This window comes from Mycteria americana, chromosome 5 (genome assembly GCF_035582795.1).
Source record: "Mycteria americana isolate JAX WOST 10 ecotype Jacksonville Zoo and Gardens chromosome 5, USCA_MyAme_1.0, whole genome shotgun sequence".
Taxonomy (NCBI): domain Eukaryota; kingdom Metazoa; phylum Chordata; class Aves; order Ciconiiformes; family Ciconiidae; genus Mycteria; species Mycteria americana.
This window is the reverse complement of record NC_134369.1, coordinates 43534070-43547924: the sequence shown is the minus strand read 5'-3', so window position 1 is coordinate 43547924 and position 13855 is coordinate 43534070. Positions and strand designations below refer to the sequence as shown.

The window sequence follows — 13855 nt, the reverse complement described above, 5'->3', positions numbered from 1 at the left end:
TTCATGACTAAAGCTGTAATACATTACTTGATATACTTCCTTTAATATAAAAAAAAATTATAGGATATATCAAATTGGGCAATTAATGCAACAGGACGTGGAAGTATTCATGTTTATCCATTCAGAAATAAAGACGTACAGCACTGAAAGCTATTTCCAGTATTTTTAAGTGTTGTACTCCTACTTAACAGTATTTAAAACCCACTATTTGTATTCTTTGCATGTACAATATTTAAACTTTTGATTTTGTTCCTAAATTAATCTATATTTTGATAACCTCATCTTCTCCATGGATAACCATCTATCTGTCCAGAGATACCTGAATCAGAAAGAGCACCCGATGTGCAGAGTGTGAAACACTTGTTTGATTTCAAAGATTTTGGCCTTTACAATTAGCATTTGGTTTTGGTCTTCAGAAGAAATCCATAACGTTGCTTTAATTGAAACCTCTCTTCATAATAAAAAGCAAAGGAAACTGTGCTAGCATCATGCAACAGGAGTGAGGTCACTTAGCAGATGCGGTTCTCGTAAGTTTGGCCTAATTCTGCTGCTGCTTCTGCACCAGTGAAAGTGAAAGATCAGGCTTCTAAATTTAAAGACTGCAGACTCAGTCTTCCTACTGCCTCATGTCCTTAACTTTGAGCATATAAGAAGTCTTGCTGACTTCTGAAGGACAAGCATAGGCAAAGGATATACATTTAATCTCGGTAGGGCTGGAACAAGTGGCAGTGAAGAGAGACATAATACGGTAAGACAGGAAGGCTAAGCTGCCTTAGAACTCAGAAACAGAGACAAAGGCACTACTGTTCTTGTATCCCGAAAAAAACCCTACAGCAATAAAGGTAACACTTTCTAGAGGTGTTATTACAACACCAAACAATAAAAATGTCTGCATTCGGCAAGTTTTAACGGAGCATGACTGCTATGGCCTTTTTGTTCAGCATGTAGTTTTAGCCTCCCAATTACAGGAAATGTCTATGAGGCAGGTAGGGGTGACATTCAAATGTACAATAATCTTATTTACTGTACTTATATTAATAGGCTTAAATTCCTTAGAAAAACGCATGTCATCCTACAGAGAAGGAAATTATTTTGAAGATCTTTCGTTTTTAGTCCTTCATTTTAAATTTATAGTAGTTTGCTATAAAGTCCTTTTAGTCCTTCATTTTAAATTTATAGCAGTTTGCCTCCTGTGTTTTTTGATCATACGCAAGGTAACCGCGTAGCATTTTGCAGCGTGTGGCTGGGGGCTACTCTACTGCAAAACGTGTCTCAAGCCACACAGTGCAGCTGCAGTATCCCAAATTCACCACAGGGCAAGGGCAAGTTAAAACCTCTGCTCTGAAAGGCCCATTACTGCGACGTTTAAATCTGTTCACCATCGCCCCTTTAACGGAGGTGCTGGAAGTGTTTTCAAGAGTGGGCACTGCAAGGTATAAGCCCCCCCCCTCCGTAAATATAAAGGCTACTATATTGAAGTAAATAACCTGAATGTGGCATGAAACAAAATGACCTGTAATCAGAAATTAAAAGAACCCCATGCAGGCAGGGAAAGGCCACCCAAGCCTGGGGCGAGCGGCGGACATGCTGGACGAGCCTCGCCTCCCGCTCCGCACCGTGGAGGGCGGCCGCGCACCCTGTGGGACCAGGACCCCACCCCCAAGGCTGGCGCCTGGCCGAGAAGGCCCTTGCGGGGCCGGGGCGGGGGAGCCGGGCCCGAGGCTCCCCTCAGGCAGAGGGAACTGAGCTGAGGCCGGGCACGGCGCGCCCGAGGGGAGCGGAGCCCCCGCGGCCTTTGGGTCGGCGGCCCCGGCCCCTCCATTAGCGGGTGCGGAAGCGCGGGCTCCCTCTCGCCCCGGCGGGCCCGGGAGGCCGGCTCAGGCGCAGGCCGGGGCGCGGCAGCGGCTCCGCCGGCGGCGGCACAGGGAGAAGTCGGACCGGCAGCCGCGGCGCCCCGGCAGCGCTCTCCCGCCGGTGCGGGGCGGGCCCTCGCCGCGCAGGCGGGAGGCGGCAGGCGGCCAGGCCGCTCCCGCAGCGCCCCCAGCGGCCGCTCGGCCGGCGCCAGCTCCTCCCCCCGAGGCCGCGGCGCGGCTTCCTTCCCCCTCCTCCCACCCAATCCCGTGCCGGGCGGAGCGCCATGGATGCCGCTGGCTGCCGCCTGCTGCGGGGCTCGGGCTGCCGCCGCCTCGCCTCTCCCCCTGTCTCCCCGCGGCGCTGAGGAGGGGTCGGCTCCGGCGAAGAGGCTCTGGGAGGCCGAGGTGAGCGGCGGGGGCGGGGAGGGTGCGGGGCCGCTCCTGCTGGCGCTGGGGAGACGGCGCCTTTCCTGAGCCGCCAGGCCGGGTCACCCTGCGAGGCCTGCGGCTCGCCAGGAACTCGAGCGTCGCTTCCCGGGCCTGGCGGATCGGTGTCGGCAGGCTCGGAGGGAGCGGGCCGGGAGGCCCGGCTGTGGGCCGGGGCCCTGAACGGGGGCGGTGGCGGGTGCCGGAAAATCTCCCCCGGCGCAGCCCCGGAGCCCCTCACGCCGCCGGCTCGCCTGTGCGCGGGGGCGGCGAGGAGGGGGGAGGCGGTGCGAGGGCTCCTCTTCCCCGGGAGGCCGGGTGTGGGGAGGGGGCCCCAGATCCCTGCTCGCTGGCCTGGGGCCCGTCTGCTGTGTCTGTGTGTGTAGGCCCGGGCGGTGGGGTTGAGTTTAGCTGCGGCCTGGCCCCTTTTCTGGTGCAGCTCTCTTGGGAGCCCCGGCCTCTCGCCTTGCTCTGTTTTCTGCTCGGTGGTTCGTTTCCGTCTGGTTAGAGCCCGTCTGGGGTGGAAGAACAGCAGGTGCCTGTAGTGAACTTACCCCACTTTCACTGTCTCTCTTAATTTTCTTGTTTCTGTTGCCTTCACCCTTTCTACCCCCCCCCCCCCCCCCGAAGTTAATCATTTAGTCTCGTTAAGGAGACATACTTACGGTACGATCCCCCTTGTACTGGCTGAAAGTAGTTTTATTTAGCCTTGGAACAGGAAATACAGTCTGTAAACAGCTTGGAGGATCATAGACATTGTTTAAAGCACAGAACATGAATTTAGTAACATTTGAATTACTTTTTACAGCAATACTGCAGCAATAACAAAAATATATGTGGCAAGCAGTAATTGAGTGATCTGTAATGTTGTTATGGTCCTAAACTATTAAAAAATCATATCTGTCATACTTTTGTCACATCTTTAAGTTCAAAGCTATTGTGAAACAGCACTGCTGATTAAGTGTCCATTTCTCCATGTAATACCAATTTCTGATTCCCTTTTGTAGATGTGCCCTTGGTGGAGTTATTTTTTAACTATTAACTCATTAGCAGCAAGTAAACAAGTAGGCAGACTTTGTCCAGATCGAGCTTCTCCCCCCCCCTTCCCCCCCCAATTTGTGGGGGTGCTGTCCAGCATTTCATATTTATCTATGAGTTTGGTAAACTTGTTTTTTTTTTATAAACTGTATTTAAAAAATAGTCAAATTTTTTCTTGTATGTTTAATTTAGAGAGATTGGTTTGTAACCTTTGTTTTAGCTTTTATATGAAAATAGTCATGTTTGCTGTGTTCTTAGGCATGGGAGGTTAATTTGATTATTTGTTAGTAAAACGCAAAGTAAAAAGCAAGCACATAGGTCAAAAATATCTCTTAACGTTTTAGTTAAGAGATATTTGGTCTTCAGCTTGCATGTACAACTATGGCATTGGGCCAGCAAATAATGTTGTTTTCCTTATATGTACATGAATTATTTGAATTATTCACTGCATTTTTTTAAAAGTATGAATTAGATACATTTTTTTCTAAAAAAAACCCCAAACAACATCTCTAACTCTTGAAAATGGAAGTGATTCTTAAATTGTCTTTTTTATCCTTTGACTTAAAAGGCTTATTTTTCTTATGTTCAAATGCTATTTTAAAAGATGAAGGATTAATAAAACTTTTGCAGATTCTCCAAGTCTTTAGTTGTACATCTCAATATTTTTGTTTTGTGGGTTTGTATTTAAAATGTGACATTTGATGTCTCTCTATATTTGACTACTTCAATGAGGAGGTAATCCATCTTTCAGAAAGTTGGACACTTTATTATAAAGTGATATTAAAGGAAAGGGGATAGGCACGAGAGCACTATTTGCCCTTATATTAGCTTTGAGCATATACAAAAGGGTTAAGCACAGTTTTTCTACTTAAGTTTTAATTTTGAGTTACCCTATAAATAAGGGTAGGCTCTAAGTCTTGCTTGATTGTCAGCTGGAACTAGAGATTTATTTCCAATGAAACAGAACAATGAAACAGTAAACATTACTGTTTACTCATGTATAAAGCTTGAAAAAAAAATAATTGCTGGTCAAATATGTGGAATTTCTCTTAATGTCAGCCCAAAAATATGCTATACATTTTAGAGAGGAGCAAATCCAAAAAGTTTAAAGACAAGATTGTGATGATAATTTTTATTTTTTCCCTTTTTCTTTCCAGGTGAAAAGTGCAAAAGCCTGGGCCTGGCTGAAGAGAGGCATTAATTGTGCTCAAGTTAGTGTGGCTTGAACAATTAAAGGATATTTTTTGTACTTTTTAATTTAAGTGGAGGCAGCGCTGCTTTTTTTTTTTTTTTTTTTTTAAAAAAAACCCCAAACATGGCAGATGTGGACCCAGACACGTTGCTGGAATGGCTGCAGATGGGGCAGGGAGATGAAAGGGATATGCAGCTAATAGCACTTGAACAGCTATGCATGCTACTTCTGATGTCAGACAACGTGGATCGCTGTTTTGAAACGTAAGTAGTTTTGGCTTTCGTTTATGGAATGTTGTTTTCCTCTCTTGGTAGCTGCATATAACATTTAACATTCCTAGAAACTTTCAGCCTCAAAAGTGTTTTTACAGACTGAACTGGAGTGTAGATCACTGAAAGGAAGAGTTTCTGTTAATGTTGTTTGAAGTACTGTTGCCTGATTAAAAATGTAGTGTCGTGTGAGTGATCCGCAGTGCCCATTCTGACACATGATCTGATTGTTTAATTTAAAGAAATGTATTCAGAGTGCAATGTGCAAGTGTTGAGGTTGTTTTGTTTTTAATAGTAGAGAAAAACTTTTCTTTGCATTAAAACTATAATGATCACTTAGATACATTTAAGCATCCAAACTCTTGCAACACTTTTCTCAGGAGATATAGTAGCTTTTTCTGGGCACTGTAAATCCAAACAAAACTCACAAATACTAACCACTGTTCACACAAATATTTTGCCCCTTTGAAGAATGTTGCTGTTCATGCCACCTTCCTTCTGAACTGGATTTGTACACTTTGTATAAGCACAGTCCCTGCTCTCGCTCCTTCACAGCACAAAATGCTGATGTAACCACTTCTGTTACTTAATAGTGTTGCTGTACATGTGTTACACTGCTTCCTGCGAGGGCCCACCAGTAGTATGGAAAGGAGGTAGCGAAAGTGTAAACAATCACAACTTTTAAATCTGACATGGCTTACATTTTTGGGGTGTGGGTTTTTTTTTTATTTGTTTGTTTCCCCAGTTCTTATTTTGATGCTCTTGCATCTCTTCTCTTTTCCAGCTTTTTTTGATTACTCTCCTTTCTTTTGCATCTCAGAGTATGGCTAGTGTCTTTCTGATACATCCTGCTTCTTAGGAATGTGGGTTTAGAAGCATTTAAGAAGGTAGCTGTTTGTTACAGTGTTTAGTTTTGTAGCCTTGAAGAAGAGGACAGTTTTGGGGCTTATGTCTTAAAAGCTGTTCATCTTTTACGACTGCTTTTATTACAGGAAGTGTAAAATTCATATAGCTCTAAAACTTGTATTTGTAGTATTTACATAACAGTGAGCACAGTTTTGTACACTGCTTTAGAATTTGAAGTTGCGTGATCTTGGCCTTGACGAGCTTACAGGTAAAATTTTGGCTTGAAAGAGATTTACTGTAGGGAGCTGCATTCAACTTCCCTATCTGTTCCTCGTAGTACTGATACTGGTGGAGCACTATGTTTTCAGCCTCAGAAAAGCTGATTTACTGACTTCTTAATTTGCTGCTGTAGAAAAGAATTTAATAGTTAAGAATGACATTTTTCTGGCAAATCTAGGTGAACTTCCTGCTTCAGTATATTCAATATAGAACAGAAGTAGAAGTTTGGGCATAAGCATTTGTAAGGATATCGTCTGGGTATTTGAAGAATGAAATGTCAACTTTTAAAATATAAACCAGTTGTGGGTTTTATGCATTTTATTTAGAACAGGCTTTCATCTCAAGATAAACGAATTAAATACTCCAAGTGCTTTTTTTTCTTAAAGTATAGACAGTGAATGCTCTATTATTGCAGTGTTGTGGTTTTAAAATTAATTTTTATGTCTGAAGGAAGAAACATTTAAAATACCATTTGACATTTTAATTTTCATTTTGAGCCTTGGTATAATTTAATTTTACTGATCTTCTAAGTTGTTGATCTCTTTTTGCTGTTGTGAGCTTCCCTCAAAGACAAACAGAAGAGAATAAGATGTAAATTAGGAAAAAGTTATCAAGGTTCCCTGCCTGTTCAAATGATTTTACAATAAAGTTAAAACTGCTATTTTTAATTGGCACAGTGACTACACTGATGATATGGTTCCATGGTATTTGGTGAGCTGACATAGTAGCTCATTACCTTTAAAAGGGAGAGCTGCTACTTCTCATTTATCACTCGCCATTTTTATTCCTCCCAGCCATATTTTTGCTTCATGCCAGCGTCAGGGCTTACTGGACTCCTCTAATTCACTAAAAGAGCAAGCTGCTCTTTAAACCCACTGAAGAAGATGGGTAGTTTTCTGATGATACAGTGAATTGCAGCAGATCACAGGGGTGTCTGATGAGTACTGGAGGTGGAACTGCATAACTGGAAATATGGGAGAAACAGAGAAAGGTATACACTCCCCAGTGGAGAACTTCTCAGTGGATTGTCTTGGGTGTCTGTGGTATCACAGCCTGCATTTCAAGGTGACTTGATTTATTTTGAAATGCTCTGTAAGAAATAGAAAATGTCTTGAAAAGTATTTTTAAAAGCTTTCCAAATGACAGTTCAAGTAGCCAAAACTGTCATGTGCTGAGAGAGTGTAACTAAAATAACCCTTGATAATATTTTAAAGTTGCTTTTCAGCTATGTTTTTAAAGGAATTATTGCTTGTCTAAATAAGAGATTTACTATGTGACAGAAGGGTTGCCAAACACATTTTTCAGGAACTAATTTTGAAAATGGTTTCAGTGTATGCCTGGTTTATAATGTGGACATATTTTTCTGCTGGTAAGAAAACCAACCTCTAGACTTTACAACACTTTTTCTTCTGTTAAGCAAGAAGACCGTTCCCAACTTTTTGTATGCATTTTTGTGCAGATATTATTTCAAGATCTTGGAATTGTTTATTGCTATTAATTATGTCGACTAAGAAAACTTTAAGAAAATTTTTCATCTGTGGAATTCAACAACTGGAAGATGGAAGGTGGAATTGTAAAACAGTCAATTTCTTGGAGAATGAAATGTGATGTTTTTCAGGGATCAGTTAGAGTGACTTTAAATATTAAGTACTAGTTCACTTTTACATAAGAAATGATTTGCTCTTATGACATAACCTAAGAAAAAGCTCATCATTTTAGTAAGTACATCTGGTGATTAAAGGCAGCATATGGTGAGGACTACCAGAGCTATGAAACAAAGACACGTGAAAAATATTGACATGAATGCTATGCATTTTCTGTAAAAGCACAACATTGTTTCCAGACTGATTTCTTAAGGAGTTAAGGGCAATACACAGTCTCACTTAGCAAAGAAGGATCACAGTCTTGGGGTGGGGGAAGGGAAAGTATTGAAATGATGGATTCAAAATCTTGTACTTCATTATTGTAGTAAAGTAATAGGGTTACTTTGCAAACATATTTTCAAGGGAATGGTATATTTTAAAGCTAATAATTTTGTTTCTGTACAAGAGTAATGGATATTGAAACTAGTGTTTCAGATCAAATCAGAAAAACGGAAGTAGGCACAAATGTATGGTGGTGTATTTCGTAGTGTTCTGGCAAACTTCTAGCAGTATCACAACAGATTGTGGGGTATGCAGCCAATAACAGGTACTGGTGCCAAATAATTGATGTTTCTTTACTTCTCCCCAGATTTACGTATTACATCTGATTAAATTATTTTTAGTGTTACTCATATGTCAGCATTACAAAAATCAGCGGCATATTCATCTTCTGGTGATAATGAGTCACAGACACTGTTAGTCACTTAGCATGAAGAATGGCTAACATTTTACCAACAGCAAAAGCCAGTAGCTTGAACTGCAGAAACTTCATGAGTGAATAGAAATGGTTCTGTTAAGTAGCTGAATTGGAGTAAAATAGCTAAACTTGTCATGATTATAAGTGTTAGTCCCAAATTGTAGTTAAACTGTGTGCTATTAAGTCAACTTTAACAGGATTTTTAAGTATGCATTTTTATAAACATAATTGAAATGGTATTTTTAGTGTTTGAATTGTTACAGGTAATTTCAAAGACAATGTAGAGGCTGTTACAATCTCACATTATTAATATAGCCTTTTTCCCCATAGATGTTTCAATTTATCTTTTTTGCTCTGTCTGATTGTTTCACTTTTTTTGGTGGAAAAAAAAATGACAACTTCTCAGATCTGGGCTTTGTGTTGCTATTTTCTTTCCCTATCTGCCAGAATAAAAGTATTTAGCAAGGAAGATTTTATTTAATTATTTCCATAATTACAAAGAAAACTTGTAGAACAAGGCAGAAGTATAACAAGGAAAGTAAAACCTGAGTAAAATATTTTCTACACTGAACAGATGAAATAAGCCTTACTAGTGTCCAGGAAGAGAAAGCACATCTTCCCCTTTGGCTGTGTGCTCTAAGTCACCTCTGTACATTTAGCATTAACAGATTTGGTCAGCAAAGAATTATCAAGAGTTATCAGCTTATTTGGCAAATAAAAGCAAAAATTATACAAAAGGTCGAAATTTAGGGTTCTAATGTGTAAAATAGAAATCCTTTCAGTTTATTTTTTAGATCAAATATGTTTATTTTAATTTACATTAAACCTGGTTCTTCCTTGAGGCTGTATTCACTAGAGAAAAGGTTTATCTCTACTTTGTATTTGCTAACATGTAATAACAAGTGTAAGAAGCAATTCTAGTGAACCAAAGACTGTGTTGATGTGAGCTAGTGAGACTGTGGTAGTATAATGTGGAACAGTTTAGCTTTACCTCCACCTGATTGCTTAAAACTACAGGCTCCTGTGTTTATCAGGATTGCATGACTCCAGTAAATCAAAATTAGATATAAAGAGAAAAACAACTTTTCTTGTAGAGATAGGGATAGGAATCCAAAGTGGTGGTTTTCAGGCCTGTTTTTAAAGCTTGGGCTGGCTTTAAAAGCATCTTTGCAATTCAGACAGTGGTAAAGTGCCCTTTAACAGATCTAACAATTGTGATAAAAGTAACAGGCTGAGAGGGCAGCTCTATCCATATCAAGGTGGTTTCATGTTGTGTGACCTATAGATTTGCTCATTTTGTTATTTTAAGGAAAAAAAAAAAAAGTCAGGCCATTATTACAGTTTTGTGCTGGAGTACAGCCGTGAGTAAATTAGGATAAGTATTGCTGTCAAAAATAGACTCCAGTTTTCATTATTTTAAACTGTGCAAAGCATATATTCTTAGTGAATTACTGGTTTGGACTAATGTAGACATCTCAATAAATGAAATTTTGTAAGCTTTACAGTGGCAAGACTCATATGATTCCTACTAACTTTTTTTGCCTTTCAATGAAGGCAGAGGGTGTGGCAGCAGTGAAATGCCAGCGCTGGACTCATTCACTCTGTGGGCTCCAATATAGTGGGATCTTCAGCATCCTATATAGTGCTTTTCTGAGATGGAAGTAGGGGTGCATGCTGTATTTTTCAGGCAGCTATCTTGTTACAGCCTAATGTTTAGAACTATTTCTGATTTTTAAGGCTGTTTGTTGGGTGGTTGGGTTTTTTTGCAATAGATACAGTTTTAATACGCTATCGTCTTTCTAGTTGCTCTTTGGGAATTATGGCCTCGTTGTCACGTGTATTATGGAGATTAATTAGCCTTGTCTAATCATTTTGAGAATGTTAATGGTTGCAAAGGCCGGAAGGAAAGATTAGGTCATCTAAATTGACATCCTCTCTCTGTCATAGGCCCCTATATTTCACCTGGTTATTACTGGGTTAAGTATCTTGTTTGATGCAAGCATAATGTGGACTTAATGCTTCCAATAGGGCATCCTACCTAATTTTACCGCCTATTTTGTTATTTAATCTACTACCTAGTTGCCTTTGTTGTTGAAATTTGCTTGTCCTTTTCTATTTGAATTGGCCAGACTTCTTCATTCTGTTGTGGGCAATCAGTGCACCTTTTCCGATTTAATTAAAAGCCAATACTGTTGTTACTGTGAATGTGCTTGCCTATGAGTATCTTATCAGCTCCCGATCTTCCTCCCCCTCTCCAGTTCTTCAATTTCCAAGTTTTTCAGAAATATTTTCTAGTGTTGGTTTCATCCATGCTGTTTATAGTAGTACATTTAACTTAACTGTTACCAGTTACACATCCCAAATTTAGTTAGATGTTTCCAAAACATTGTACAGGAAGCGCAGTTTTAGTTATTTATCTTAAGAGTTGCTTTCCAGGATATGATTGCTTGCTTCTTAGGCATGGCTTGATGTATTACCTAGACTAAGATCTGTAACTTGGCATTTGTGTGTGTTAAAACACATTTTGTTTAAATGAGTCTGTGCCTCTGAGTAGTCCAGACAGTTCTGCATAACTCATCACACTGTCTTTGCCAGTCTTTGCTAGTCTGTCACTTTTTCTGTTACAGTATCAGTAGTATCATCAAGTACCCTTTGTTTTGTTCAGAGCTTTGTGTGCGAGATAAAATTGAAGTGATTCTTGCAAGTTATTGTTTTTGTCTTGCACACAAAAGTTGGGTGCAGAATTCTAAGACCGTGAGTTAATGACCTTTTGAAAGATTCCATCTCCTAATAGATTGGATCAGACCAATAAAACAGGTGTTACAGGAATTTCAAGTAGCGGGCTTCCTTTCTTGAATGACTGTACTAGTCAAATTATTTTAAATATCAGCCTCTTACGAAGGGCTGTGTATGAGGCATAGACAGCGTAGATGGTCAGTAGATTGATAAGGGGAAATGGAAGTTTTCTTGTCTAAGTCGGTTCTCCTTTTGAGCACCTGGAAATCCAGCAGAAGCCAGTGGGGAGATGTGCATATTCAGGGACATTTACAAAATTATACTTTTTGTTTTAATTGCTTATTTAATTTTGAAATGTTGGCAAATGTAATGTGTACTTGAACCATTATCTGTTTGCACAATTGAGGTTGCTACTAGTGGAAATCATAGGCAGAAATATCTGTAATTTCAAGTTCTTTAATTTATTCAGCTATTGTGGACCAAGTTTCTGCAAAACATTTACAAAATGCTGGATAGGAGAACAAACATATGTGGAATTACTATCCTGAGGCATGGCATATATTTTATAAGATACTGAAAAATGTAAAAGGCAGTGCAACACATCCTTTGTAAATTCAAGAGCAAAGCTAATGATAATTTAGTTAGAAATTTAGAAATTACCTGTCCTGCAGAAGCTTTTTCTTCTTGTGCATTTTTTCTTTTGTTTCATTTTACACAACTGATGTTTATTGAATGTGTAGTTGAGTACTTAGATGATGTATTCCCTCCTAACAGTGAACTCTCGGAAGAGGGTTCAGCTCCCTGTCCTTTATTTTGCTAAAAGAACATTTTAAAGTGTTTCTAAATGTCAAATTTTAAAATAAATTAATTTGGAATTCATTTCTAGTAATGCGGAGTTTCTGCCGGAATAGATACAGGATGGAGTTGTTAATTCTCTAGCTTTATTTTATTGGCCTGAGATGTGATTGCAGTTAAGAGTGGAGGTTCAGAGTTGTAAAAGTTTAATATTTTATAGCTGTGGTAAAAGTTCCTAAATTAGCAGTTAATTTTTAGTTGCTTCTTCCTCGTACCTTTAAAATATAGCATGGTATCTCTAAAGTCCTATACATAAGTGGACGTTTTCTGGCCTTTATTTGTTCTGTAACAGCATTGTAGGAAAACAGTGTGCAATATGTTTTGGAAATGGGTCCAGAAGAATACATACAGGCAACGCAGGTGTGCGGGCAGTTCTCGTGTGGATGATCTTGATTGCTCTGCTGCTGTTTTTGGTTCATATATAGAAACAGAATGGTATTTCAGGAAAAGAAACAATGAGGGAAAGTGAGATCTGGGACTTCCTTCCATAGAAAGGAAGGACAATCATTAATCAAAAATAAGTTGGAATTACTGTTGCTTTAAGAACAAATCAGTTGTGCAGGATAAATGTTCTTTGAAACTTTAAAGAAGTTAAAGTTTCAAAGAACGTATATTGTTGTAAATATTTAACTGGTATATTTTTCCTCAAAAACAGTTACTAATGAGGTTTAAATTCAGTATTTTAATTTGTAGTTATTTAAAATTATTATATATTAAATTATTGTTCAATAGCGTAGGCACACAGAATTCCTTATTTTCCCACTTTTAACTGGCCTCAGCAGATGGTATGCATTACAGATCCAGCACAAGTGCTGGCAGGCAGCTGAGCTTGGTTTTCTGCCACAAGTCACATGTCTTGGGCCAGGCGCCTGAAGCCGAAGGCTTTGTCACATGGCAGGGGCTCTGCATCAACTGAATCCAGCGGTTACTCTGGAATTGAGAAACACACCCTAGTGCTAGCAGTAGTTGTGTTAACCTTTTTGGGTCTGAAGTGGGGTTGTCTTTTTTCCTTATTTTGGGTTTGGTTTAAACACAACAGTAGTCTTTAAACTACCATTATTGTTGCTGTTTTAGCTATGGCTTTTAAGTGCATTTAAAATATGAAACGTAATTACAGAAATGAGTTTACAGTGCCTATTTTTACTTCCTTGGTATCTCTTTACACTGGCCAGCTGTAAAATCGGCTGAGTCACTTCATTCGAGTTTAAGGGCTTAGCACTGGCAGGAGCTTACTGCTGTAGCTATTTAAGAATTTTGCATCCCTATGGATACTCCTGTTCCTAAAGGGGGGACGGAAAGATTCGGAAGTGTGTCAGCATATGGAGTTGTGCTGAATATAATGCTGTAAATGCTGTAGTAATATAATTATATTGATAAATTTCTCTAGCCTTTCTTGACATCTTATCAAGATGATTGTGGTGTTTAGAAAATGTTTTTAGATCAATTAAATTTTCTGCAGAGGAAGAATATATATTAAAGAATTTGTGTATCATGGTCTTTACAATCTAATAAACTCATTTTAACACTGAAAGCATAATTTTTTTTTAAAATAGAAATTATACAGAATCAGCACTTCTTATGTGGTTTAGTTCTTTTCTTGATGTCAGTGCAAGGAACAAAGAATGCTCTACTACCTAATCTTAATGGATTAGAATATAAAAGGTGAATATTGATACTGAATAGTACTTATTTCAGACCTTTTAAAAACTGTTATTTACAAACCTGCCTTCCAGTGAGATCTTTGAAACATGGTGGGTGGAAGACTCACAAGATAGTAAGTAGCAGAAGCGCTTATCCTGGAAGTACAGGAGTGAAGTTGGGTGGATGTCCAGAACTGAGAGACTTAAAGTAATTAGCAAGAGCTGTAGTGTTGGTCGCAGAGTAACCCCATTAACTCACTGAAGTCAGTCTTTCACTAAGGAGTAACACAGAGTAACCTCATTAATTCACTAAGTCGGTCCCTAATCACTCTTCTTGAGAGGACACTTTTAAAGTACTTTAGGAAGTGCCCAATGTGATAT

The 13855-nt window shown here is 39.5% G+C and overlaps 1 protein-coding gene across 11 annotated transcripts in view; it reads left to right on the top strand.

The window, feature by feature from the left end:
* Window positions 1–2108: 2108 nt before the first annotated feature.
* HECTD1 (HECT domain E3 ubiquitin protein ligase 1) overlaps window positions 2109–13855 on the top strand; it is a 65066-nt gene continuing 53319 nt past the window's right edge. For all 11 annotated transcript variants that reach the window (XM_075503076.1, XM_075503075.1, XM_075503079.1 and 8 more), the window contains exons 1-2: window positions 2109–2258; window positions 4475–4772. In XM_075503076.1, coding sequence (XP_075359191.1) covers window positions 4633–4772 — 140 coding nt within the window. In that variant the 5' untranslated portion in view covers window positions 2109–2258; window positions 4475–4632. The remainder of the gene's footprint in view (window positions 2259–4474; window positions 4773–13855) is intronic.